This window comes from Pseudorca crassidens, chromosome 4 (genome assembly GCF_039906515.1).
Source record: "Pseudorca crassidens isolate mPseCra1 chromosome 4, mPseCra1.hap1, whole genome shotgun sequence".
In the NCBI taxonomy this organism is placed as follows: domain Eukaryota; kingdom Metazoa; phylum Chordata; class Mammalia; order Artiodactyla; family Delphinidae; genus Pseudorca; species Pseudorca crassidens.
In genome coordinates this window covers 4,335,638-4,348,066 of record NC_090299.1, presented here as the reverse complement: position 1 = coordinate 4,348,066, position 12,429 = coordinate 4,335,638, and the positions used below count along the sequence as shown (strand labels likewise).

At 44.1% G+C, this 12,429-nt stretch overlaps 1 protein-coding gene across 5 annotated transcripts in view; it reads left to right on the top strand.

Annotated features, from left to right (window-relative positions):
* TBC1D14 (TBC1 domain family member 14) overlaps positions 1-12,429 on the top strand; it is a 102,376-nt gene that overhangs the window by 43,416 nt on the left and 46,531 nt on the right. For all 5 annotated transcript variants that reach the window (XM_067735031.1, XM_067735029.1, XM_067735032.1 and 2 more), the window contains one exon: positions 2,099-2,219. In XM_067735031.1, coding sequence (XP_067591132.1) covers positions 2,099-2,219 — 121 coding nt within the window. The remainder of the gene's footprint in view (positions 1-2,098; positions 2,220-12,429) is intronic.

Sequence of the window (12,429 nt, the reverse complement as noted above, 5' to 3'; positions counted from 1 at the left end):
GAGGAAGCATTAGAAGAATCATTTGGAGGTATCATGCCCGTTTACCCCTAAGTATGTCAGTATGTTTCGTGAGAACAAGGGCATCCTCTTCTGTAACTGTAGTACAGTTATCAAGATCAGGAAATTTAATATTAACCCAATGCTGTTCTCCTCTATACTCTATGTTCAAATTGCGTCCATTGTCCCAGTAGTCTTCTTTATACCTGTCTTGGCCCGTGGTCCAGGATGTGGTCCAGGATCCACCTACTGCATTTAATTGTCAGGTCTCTTTAGCCTCCTTTTAATCTGGAACAATTCTTCAGCCTTTCTTTGTCGACTGAAAAAAAAAAGCACAACCTAAAAGTTGAGAATTACGTTTTATTTGGTGGCCTTTCTGAGGTCTATAGCCCAGGAAGGCAGCCTCGCAGATAGCTCTGAGGGACTGTTCCAAAGAGATAAGCAAGGAGCCAGGATATACAGGAGTTTTTGCTGAAAAAAGCAAAAACAAAAAACCATGCAGCTGAGCATCAAAAGATTACTGCTAATCACAAAAAACAGACCTCTCAAGTTAACGATTGTATGGGAAGATGTAAGGGTCTGGGCTGATTGAAATTATTCCTTTGGTATGCATCTTCACTAGCTAGGGCCAGGATCCCAGTTTTTCTCCATCCAGAATCCCCTCAGGGCGCACCGTTGAGATGGCTACAGTGGCTAATGGCTGGATGGGTGCAACATTCTCTGTTTACCGAAATGACAGGCACTATTTTTTTGTCCACATGTGACACTGGCCTTTTTAGAGTGAGATTCATTATTTCATAGGCTGTCCCTCAGTTTGGGTGTGTCTACATCTCCTCATGGTTATATTCAGGTGATGCACTTTTGGTAACTGCCATTGACATGGTGTGTTGTTCTCAGCATCAGAGCAGGTGACGTGTGCTGTCCATCCTGACCTGGGGGATGCCAGCTTTGATCACTTGGCTAATGAGGTTTCTCGACTGTAAAGTTAACTATTTTTGTCTTTGTCATTACAGGTAATTTGTGGGAGATACTTTCAAACTAAGTAAAATTCCTTTTCTTCATCCAGCTTTCACCTACCAGTTTCAGCATCCATTGATTAATTCCTAACCCCATCAGTCTTTCTCTACTTATTAGGGGGACATTCTAAGAGTTTTCCTTCCTCCTCTGTTTGTGTATTTGTATCCATATCCACTTGGGCTCATGGATTTCTGTTTCATTTGATGGGTTATAACCCCATTATTTATTTTGATGATTACATTGTTCCGGATTTAGCTAGTGAGAGCCCTTTTCAAGCTGGTACTGTTTTCATGAAACTTGTCCCCATATTTCTTTGAGCACCTTCTTTCTAGCACGCAAGATGCTTCATGCTCATCTTATACTTTCCAGTGAGCCCTAGAAACCATTTGTTTTTAATGAATGCACCAGTACAATGCATTCCAAAACATAGTTTATTTTGTAGTACCATTTGGGATTTATTTATGTTATCTGGGTTTGTTCACGTGTTGTTGGGAGAGAAGACCTTGTGATTATCTCATGAGTGGCTTTCTTTTTATGGTACATGGAGACTCTTTATAAATAGATAGTATAAATTTACCTTATAGATAATTTAAACTAAGTTAGAGGTTTAAGTACTAAAACAACTGTTATCCTTTGAGCACTGATCATGTACCTGTAATTTTAATTCATACAGTGACCCTTGTTAGACATAAGGAAACTGAGCCTCAGAGAGGTTAATATACCGGTCAGAGTCACACAGCTAGTGAGTGATTGAGCCAGGGTTTCAATTCAGTTTGGTCTGACTTCAAAGCTCACTTTTTTGGATATGCTTTGTTACGCTATAATACATTTCCTGACTCTAAATGGTAGAATTTGTACGTGCTATTGGTGAATAACAAAAAGCTTGCTCTGGTTCAAGGTCTTTTCACCTGCTTCATAATTCTTGGTCGACATGAAAATCAAGTCTGCAGAATTAAAGTCTGTGGTTCATCACATTGTTCTCTGAAAGGAAAGTCTACTTGTTTTCATTAGAGAGTGATTTGGCTGTCCTAGTGTTTCTGTAAATACCCAACAATTCCCTAACCCTTTTATTTTCTTCCTATAGGAATTTGCTTGCTAGAAAACAAAATGCAAGACTTGACAAACAAAATGACTTGGGATGGAAGTTATTTGGAAAAGTACCACTCCGAGAGAATGCTCAGAAAGAGTCAAAGAAAACACAAAAGGTATACACGATACAGAAACACAGCAACGTGCGGCACAGCATGCATTCATGAACCGTGCAGAAAGGACCATTCCGGAGGCTTTGAGACTGGAAAGCTTTGCTTTCACTTGCATGCTAAGTACCTAAAATTTAAGTCTGTCTTGAGAATGTGGATGACTTTAACCTTTTTCACTTCTTACAGCTCGTATGCACACATAGGAAAGTTCAGTTGAGAGAGCTGGGCTTTAGATATTTATAACTTGATGAAATTTAATCAGTTTTTTTTCAATAAGAGTTGCAAATATGTTTACGATCTAATTTTTATTAATTGTGTTTGATGTGAAAGAATTCTCCCTCTCTGATCCCAGGGGTTTCTTGGGAAGGACTTAATCCTTCCAGTGCTTCCTTGGACCAGGAAACCTAGGGCCACTGTTACCCAGGCTGCAGTATGACCTCTTCCCCTCGTGGGCCGACGCTGCCCACATGTCTTGGGAGGAGAAGGTGGGGTTCAGGGCCAGGCCAGGTGTGTGGAATCTCACCACCACTGGGCTACTTCGCTCCCCGTGGAGGGAGTGATGCTAGCTGCTGGAGGCATGCGCTCATCTTCGTGGGGAGGGGGGCTCAAGCACAGACTCAGCCAGGCCCCGGGTGTCAGCGGCCTCGGCAGCCCTGATTGTTACCACCCGCATCTTCTGCTTGGCCCTGAGTCCCAGCCGTCCTAACAGTGCGGTGCTTGCCCGGTGCTGTGACACTGCCCCGCAGCAGCCTTACCCTCCAACCTCAGTTTTGTATTCACGGACAGTTGTTCAACAAACACTTCTAAGTGCCAGCACTGGAGTTAAGAGAGATGGCACTGCACCCAGGCTCCAGAGCACCCCTCTGGTGAGGGAGTGATGCCAGTGCAGGTGTTGCAGGTGCGTGGCAGGGAGGCCGGGCCTGGTGGGTGACGTGGCACAGAAGTCTGAGTTTAACGGTGTGACAGAGAATTAATAGTAATGGGGATCGTGTACTGAGTGATTACTATGTCCTGGCGATAAATGAGCCAGCACGTGGGTTTCTAGTTCATTTAAAACTCGCAACAACCTTATGAAGAAGGCACTGTTACTGTCTTCATTTTACCAAAGAAGCCCTGAGACCAGGCTGAGTGACTTGTGCGGCTAGTAAGCGGCAGAGCTGGAGTTCAGCCCCAGGCATTTGGGCGCCAGGGCCCTCGCAGCTGCTGTGCCCCTGCAGGAAGGGAGGGGCAGGTGCTGGGCGGCTCGTGCAGCGTGAACCCAGGGAGCAGTGAGAGGGGCTGTCCATGGGGCCTGTGGGGTGGGATGTGGTGCATGCAGAACCTGTCTCTAACCTGGAGGCTCTGGGGAGCCCCTGAAGGGTTTTACTCATGTAGGGAGTGAGGAGGTCCCCCTGGCGAGAGTGTGGCTCTTGGACTAGTCCAGGTGGGAGACAGTGGGGCCTGGCTCAGTGCAGTGGTGGCAGTGGGGCTGCAGAGTATTGTGGCCCTCTGAGGATAAACATGTGAGGCCCAGGGCTGCAGTGTGTGAGCACGTGCTGGGGCTCTGGCCTGGACAACAAGCTGGCTTTGCACGTATTTCATTTTTTATGCCTCGTCAAATTAAAGATGTCTTGAATGTTGTGTAGTGTTCCTTATAGCAGTTGTCTGGACCTAGGAAACTCACAAAGTAAATCAGTGTTGGAATTCATTTTTCTAGACTGTTACATTTTGAATTTGAATCACTTATTGTGTAGGCTTGTTAAAATAGCATACAATTAAAATATGATGTGTTTGTATGCAGAGCTAAGCTATACATTTCTTAGGAAACTCAGTAGCTAAGCTGTTATAAAATTCTTAAAGAAATCTATGGTTCTCAAAAAAGTAACCATCATGCTAAATAGATTTTCCCATGGCTCTTAATGTCACTTGCATCATGTTTGAATTTCTTTGTTATCTGTGTCGTACCGTTTTTTTAAGGTGAACGTGGATTATGTTCTTGGACTTAAAGGATTTTTGTGAACTGAAGTGACTAGGTCAGCTAATTATGTAGTAACACAGTACTGCAAAGAAGAGGGCCATCTGGCTCTAACCATCAATAATAAAGGATGTAATCGTACCTGCATGCGTCATACAATCCTGCCTCTGTCCTGTTTGCTCATGCTTTGTGTCTCTGGCCCTCTCATTTGTCACCCTGTCCCCTCCTCCCCCGAGCTGGCAAGGCCTGAGAGGGATCCAGAGGCGGGAACCTGCCCCTGGGAGGAAGCTCCTGGGCACCAGGCTCGAGCTGGCTGCTGTCACAGGTGTCGGCTCACACAGCCTCCCCTCCCCACTTTAGAGAGCCCATCACTGGGGTCCGAGTGTCCAGACTTGTAATCCCAAATGGTGACAATAACTCTAGTTAGAGCTAAAGCATAATTGAGATACTTAGTAAACTCTTAATTCCTTTTCCCTTTGTCTTTGGAAGTTTTTTATACTTGAGAGAGGTAGCATCACGTAGTGATTTAAAAGCATGGACTCTGGAGTCAGACTTATTGCGTTTGGATCCCAGCTCTGCTACACTTTGGCTGTGTGACTTTGGGCAAGTCCCTTAACCCTTCTGAGCCTCATTTTCCTGCTCTTTAACGTTAGGAGAATAATAGTACCTACCTCCGAGGTGGTGAGGATTAAATGAGTGAGTATACATCATGTGCTGCAAGCAGTTATGAATGTCCCAAGTGCTAGAAAGTGTCTGCTGGTATCATTGTTTGTTTCCTTTGACTGAGAAATGGATCACAGTGTGAGAGGGTGAGCCTGTGCCCTCCATAGATCCCTTAGTTTGCTTGTTCAGCAAACCTTGTGCCATTTTGGGGCCAGGTCTTGTACTGGGCACTGGAAACACAAAAGCGGATGGGTGGACATGTCTCAAGGAGCCCGTGGTGAGCCGAGGGTTCAGGTACGAACACCAGCCAAGATCTTTGGACTTGAAGGCTCGGGTTTGATTTCCGGCGTCCCCTCTTCTTGTCTGTATGACCTTGGGCCAGTGACGTCTCTGGTTCCTCATCTGCAGAATGGGCCTGTTAACTTATAAATTAACAGATAATGTATGTGAAGTATTTTTGCCCAATGTTTAGTACAGTGTGTGGCCCAGAGTTAGTACTCGGGTGTGGCTGTCATGACTTTTTGTTAATAAATTGGTCCATTAAGTGGACTGGGTGCTGTTTGTGGTTTGCCCAGGGTGCTCTGGGGCACAGCTGACTTCACTGTAACTGGGCCACATTCTCTTGGTTTGGGCCTTCTTTTTTGGTTGCCATTTTTAAGGAAGTGATGCAATGTTATTGATACTTTCCGCTAACTTTTCAAATTTCATAAACATTTTGAAGTGCAAGTAATTTTCTGTCAGCTTGCATTATGATTTTTCCTAGGGGAAGCAAAAATGACCAAGAATAACTATGAGAATCACACTAAACCGGTGGTTCTCAAATTGTGGTCCCCAAGCTAACATCATCATCACCTGGGCATTTGTTAGAAACACAGGTTCTCAGGCCTCTCACCCCAGTCACACTGAAACAAACTCTGGGGCTGGGGCACCACACGTTGTGTCTTAACAATGCTCCAGCCATTTGTTCTAACACACACCAAAATTTAAGAACCACTGCCGTGTGAGAAGGGAATGCTGGCTATTAGGAGGAAAATAGCCGTCTTTGCCCACAGCGGGTTAAATAAAGGGCCCAGGTATGCCGTGTACACGTTCGGCCATTGCTGGTGGACTGGCGAAGCTCTTGAGAGTAAAGCCGGGGAGAAGGTATTTGAAGATAGCTGCCTTCAGATCTCCTGTCATTGGGTTTGTATGGACCAGGGCTCTGGCCACATTGGCGCGGGTGGTGATGCTGTCACAGAAGTACAGTCCTTTGTTTGTGAATGAAGAGGAACCTTCTGTCTTGGATTCCATGGTCCTTTCACGTGTTCCACAAATTTGAGACACTGTGTGGACCAATCCTGGTTATTATAATGAAGGGCAAAGGCTTATTCGGCCCCTGCCTTCACTGGAACTTACCAGGGGTCGGGGAAAGAAAGATTTGAACAAGTAACTCCACAGATAATTGTAGCTGTGATAAATGTTGCGAAGGAAAAGTAGAGCGCAGCCGTCCTGAGACGCTTCTGTACCACTGAGCACATTTCTCTGAGATTGGTTTTCAGGTGACCTCCAGGTGCTAGGTCCAGTGGTTATTTCCCTCAGCCCTTGTCCACTTCTCTGCTCCTTGGGAGGCTTTCTTACTGTGGCTTCCAGGTCACCACACTCTTCCTCCTTTTTCAGTTTCCTTTGCTGGGTGCCCTCAGCTTTCCAGCCCTCTGAACATTAGGGTGCCTCTCGAGCGCTTCTTCATCTGTGGGCGCCTCTGGGAGATCTCCGCTGGACTCAGGCTGTAAATGTCATGCCTACGCTGACCACCAGCCAGGCCTTCACCCCTGAACTCCAGACGTAGGCAGCCAGCTGCCTACTGGACAGCTCCACCTGGACGTCTGATAGACATTTTGTGGCTAACAAGCACCGAGCTAAACTCTGATTTTCTTTCTTTCTTTTTGTTTAAAAAATTATTTATTTATTTTTGGCTGTGTTGGGTCTTCGGTGCTGCACACGGGCTTTCTCTAGTCGCGGTGAGCGGGGGCTACTCTTCGTTGTAGTGCGCGGGCTTCTCATTGCGGTGGCTTCTCTTGTTGCGGAGCACGGGCTCTAGGCACGAGGGCTTCAGCAGTTGCAGCACGTGGGCTCAGTAGTTGTGGCTCGCGGGCTGTAGAGTGCAGACTCGGTAGTTGTGGTGCACGGGCTTAGCTGCTCCACGGCACATGGGATCTTCCCTGACCCGGGCTCGAACCAGTGTCCTCTGCATTCGCAGGCGGATTCTTAACCACTGCGCCACCAGGGAAGTCCCGACTCTGATTTTCTTTTTCCACTCTGTCAGACCTGTTCCCTTTGCAGCTTTCCCCATTTTGGTGAATGACAGTCTTAGCCTTCTTTTTCAGGCCTGAAACTTTAGAATTGCTCTTGACTTCTCTTTCTCATACCTCGCTTCCAGTCTGACAGGTGTTTTGTTTTTGTTTAGGCTCTGTGGGTGAATCCGATGTGCCGTAAGGTTTGAGAAGTAGTGACTTGCTGGGAGATTTTGAGCATCTGCTCCAGTGAGGTCATGTGGATGAAATCTTCTTAAAGAGGTGCTCCTGGTGTAGCCTTGGCAGGAGGTGGTTGTGGCTTTGTGGTCCGTTATTGGGAAGTGGGGAAGGGGCTCCTTTAGATAAATTAGTAATACTTCTCGGTTATATTCACGTGTAAAAGATGTATAAGATATTAACAAATTAAGAAAAAGGAAGCTGACTGTGATTTTCCCATCAGAAACCATGGAGGCCAGCAGGAAGTGATTTCAGCATTTTTAAAGTGCTGAAAGAAAAGAACTATCAACCCCAAATTCTATATCCAGCAAAAATGCCCTTCAGGAATGAAAGTGAAATAAAGATCTTTTCAGATAAAGGAAAACTGAGAGAATTTGTTGCCAGCAGATCTAAAAAAATTACTAAAGGAAGTTTTCCAGACAGTAGGGACATTATACGAGAAGGAAACTTGAAACATTAGGAAGGAAGAGGAACAGAAATGGTAAATGTCCACATGAATACAGTAGACCATTGTTCTCTTAATGAATTCTTTTAAATATGTTTGGTTTCAGCAAAGTATAAGGTTGTATGGGGTTTTCAGCACATGTGGATGTAATACGTATTACAAATAAAACACGAAGGAGGAGGGGATATGATGGAAAAGTTTCTGCATTCCACTTGAAGTGCTAAAATATTGATACTAATTAGATTGTGAAAAATATATATTGTAAATCTCAGATCAACCACTAAACTACACATAGAGAGAGTGAAAAACACAGTATGTTAAAACAGAATTCTCAAAAGTTCCAAGAACTGAAATCAAGATAGGAAAGAGGAAATAGAAGAAGGAAAAATAGAAAACAAATAAGATGGTAGGCCCAAATTGAAAGATACCAATAATTTACCTTCATGTAAATTGTGTGAGCATACCAGTTGTGTGTCTGAATGCTCAGTCCTGACAGATTGCTGTCTAAAAGAAATTCACTTCGGGCTTCCCTGGTGGCGCAGTGGTTGAGAGTCCGCCTGCCGATGCAGGGGACGCGGGTTCGTGCCCTGGTCCGGGAAGATCCCACATGCCGCGGAGCGGCTGGGCCCTGAGCCATGGCCGCTGAGCCTGCACATCCGGAGCCTGTGCTCCACAACGGGAGAGGCCACAACAGTGAGAGGCCTGTGTACCGCAAAAAAAAAAAAAAAAAATTCACTTCAAATATAAAGTAGGCAGTTGAAATTAAAGGATGGAAAAAGATAACACCACCATGAAAACATTAGCCAAAATGAAGATGGGGTAGATAGATTACTATCAGAAAAAGTAGACTTCAGAGCAAAGAAAATTACCAGGGATAAGGTAAGGCAATTACCAGTGAAGACATAATGCTATTAAATGAGTGTGTACCTAATAAAAGACCTGCAAAACTACATGGTACAAAACCTGAGAGATCTGAAACAGGTAGACAAATCCATAGTTACAACTGAAGTGTCAGCACCCCCTTTGTAATTGGTAGAACTATTGACAGAATTAGCCAGGACATAGAAGAACCTACCGTCAGTGAGCCAGGCTAACGGACATTTAGAGAACGCTCCACCCTCCAACAAGAGCACAACACACATTCTTTTCAAGCACACGTGGATGGCCACCAAGATAGACCGTAACCTGCGTTATAAAAGAAACTAAATCGGAAAGGATTAAAATTACACAAAATACGTTCTCTAACCACAATGAAATTACACTAAAACAGTGACAGAAAGATAACAAGAACATCTCCCCAAACTTGGAAATTAAACAAGCAACATGCTTCTAAATATGTTTTGGAACAATAACGATGTCACAAGGAAAATGAGAAAATATTTTGAACTGAACAGAAACACAGCCTATCAAAATTTGTGGGGTGCAGTGCTTAGAAGGAAATTTATAGCATTAAACCAGTCAGATTAGTAAAGAAAAAAGTTCTCCAATCTAATTTTCTACCTTAAGAAACTGTAAAAGGAGCAAATAAACCCAAAGCAAGCAAAAGGAAGAAAATAATACACATAAGAACAGAAATCACTGAAATTGAAAGCAGAAAAATTAATAGTCAGTGAAACCAAAAGCTGGTTCTTGGAAATTATCAACAAAATCAAATGTTAACAAAACTGACAGAAAAGAGAGGAGAACCAAATTATCAGTAAGAGGAATGAAAAAAGGAGATACTACTGTAGACCCTGAAGAAATTAAAAGGATAATAAGAGAATGTTACGAATAAATCTATGTACGTAAGTTTGATAACTTAGATGGAATGGTCCATTTCCTTGAAAATCACAAATCACCAAAACTCACCCAGGATGCCATAGATAACCCCAGTTGTCCTGTAATTATTAATGAAATGGAAATTTTAGTTAAAAGCCTCCCGCAAAAGAAATCTCCAAGCCCAGAGGGGGTTTCATTGATGAGTTCTCCTGCATATTTGAAGAAAAATAACACCAATTTTCAAAGAGGAAGGACTGACTCATAATATGAAGCCAGTATTACCCTGATAGCAAAACCAGACAAGGACAGTACAAAAGAAGCACATTGGAGGCCAGTATCCCTTATGAAGACACACGGAGTCCTCAACACATTATCAGCAAATTGAATTCAGCAATACATTTAAACGTGGCATTTATCCAGGAGTGCAAAGCTGATTTATTATTTGAAAATCAATCAGTGTAATCCACTATTTTAACAATCTTGGGCAGATCTCACGGGTATTATCTGACTGTAGGAATCCAGTCTCAAAAGGTTACGTATGTGCTATATGATTTCATTTGTATGATATACTTGAAGAGATAAAGCTGCAGTGCCAGGAGTGAGTACTAAGGGAGAGCATGGACGAGGTTTTGGGGAGGATGGAACTGTCCTGTATCTTGATTGTGATGGCTATAAGACAGCGTGTTTTAATAGTCATAGAACTTACACACCAAAAAGCTAACTATATGTTAATTTAAAAAATAAAACTAACATGAATGAATGAATCAATCAAGCAGTTAGGGTACTTTTGACCCAGCATTTCCACTTCTAGGAATTTATCTTACAGATGAGTTACTGCGTAGGTAAACTGATGGTTTTATAAGGGTATTGATTGGAAAAGATTGGAAGATTACAAAAAAGATTGATTAGAAAAGACCGGAAGCCATCTAATGCCTGGCAGTGGGGAATTGGTTAAATTCCTAAATGCAATGCAGTGCATACCTTAAAAAAGCAAGCTGAATAACCATTAGTGTGCTCTGTACGCACGAGATACATGCATATGCTCGTAAGTGCGGACACTGTATCAGGGAGGCCCCTTAGGAAACTGATAATAATAGCATTGCTTTGGAGAGGCGAATGAACTGGGGGAGGAGGGAGACCTGCTTTCACTGTTTACCCTTTGATACCTTTTGGATTTTAATTTGTGTGCACGTCTACTCTAAAAAAAGTTTTTAAAAAGTATGCAGAATGGTAGACGAAAAAGTGTTAAGGAATTTGGGCAAAGGACCACAAGACGCAACAAGAGCCTAATGGATACCCCAAACTACAGCTCACAGATTCCCATGTAGCTCGTAGAGGGACACTACAAATTTGACACTGAGCTTCCTAGGGGTAGGGCAAAGAGGGCAACGTTACCCAGTGAGGGGTGATCCAGAGGAGAAAGCTGAGCCTGTTCTGGAAGGTTTGGCTTGTCCAGGTGGTAGGTGGCACGCGTGTACAGGACCAGGACCTTTCGGGTGAGGGTGAGTCTAACAGGAAATCACCTCATAAAATGTCTAATTGCTATTAATTTTGGATTTTAGAGAGGCAGCAAGTTAATCACGTATCAGATTTCTACATGATGCCTTTCTGGAAGAGAAAGAAAAGGGGGAGAGAGAAGAAAGGGAAATGGCAGCGTGGTCATTTAATTTGAACTTTGTTTTTATTCTATGGGTAGATTGTCTCCTACTGTTGTCGTGGCAACAGTTAGTTGATCTGAGGAGTATAACTCTCTTACCTCAGATGCCTTTAATAATATAAACTGAAATTCTAGTGCATAGTGCTTCTTAAGGTTTGCTTGTTTTTCCTAATGTGGACACTTCCCCGTCAGTCTGAGAGGGCAGCATTCAGAGCACACTTTCAGTCTTACCGCTGTGGCTCCCAGGAAGAGACAGGAGTTCAGAGAACAGGAAATGGACAGATCTTTACTGGGACCACTAACAGTGCTGGGGTCAGAGGGGTCTCAGGCTTGGGAAGGCAGGGGGCCTGGGAAGGACTCTAACTTTAGGATCACAGAGCCCCTTGTCTGTGTCCTGATTCTGTCACTCGTAGTCAGTTGTGTGACTTTAGGCCTCCGACTTGACTTTGCCTCTGTGACCTTTGGTCTCCTCCTCTGCAAAGATAATGCCCATCTTGCCTGTGCTCATGAAGGTTCAGTAGGATGAAGTGTGGGTATTCCTGGAGCAGTGGTTGGTGTCCAGTGGGAGCTCAGTAAAGGTCAGTGGTTTCTCTCGTTCTGGTCTTACATCATGGCTACATCTTTACTCCTCTGAGTGGATAAAAACAAAAACTTTGCTGTTGCTCAGGCGTGTTCAGTGTGTTTGGGAACTTGCCGTTGCCAAAATCAGTCTTGGATTCCATCTGAAATGGCTTAAAAATTGTTTTTTTTTTCAAATTATAAAAAATAGTTCATGAAAAAATACCTGTAAAATACCCAAATGATGGAGGTGGGCAGAATCAAATGGGAAAGCCTCTTCCCCCCGAGACTCCACAGCCCCTTCCTGGTTGTCGTCTCTGACCGTTTAGTGCCCACCCTCCCAGGCCTTTCTCTGGGCCAGATTACGTCTGTGTACGTTTCACTCACATGCATACGTTTGTGAGAGAGTTGTGCAGCTTCCCTCTGGTGTGTCCACGATCGGTTCTCAGGAGACCGGCCCAGCACTGACCTTGAAGGTGCTGTGGCCGGGGCTCTTCGGAAGCGACCGTCCGTGTTCTGAATCCACTTTCTGACCGACTCTGGGCTCAGGCGATAGTGTCTGCAGTTGGGTGGCCTGTTGAATAAGCTGAACCAGAAAAGCACGTTTCCTGGAAGTAGCTGATTCGAGGCAGCTTCCTAGGAAGGCCTGGGGAGGTGGCCCTTGGAAGCTTTCA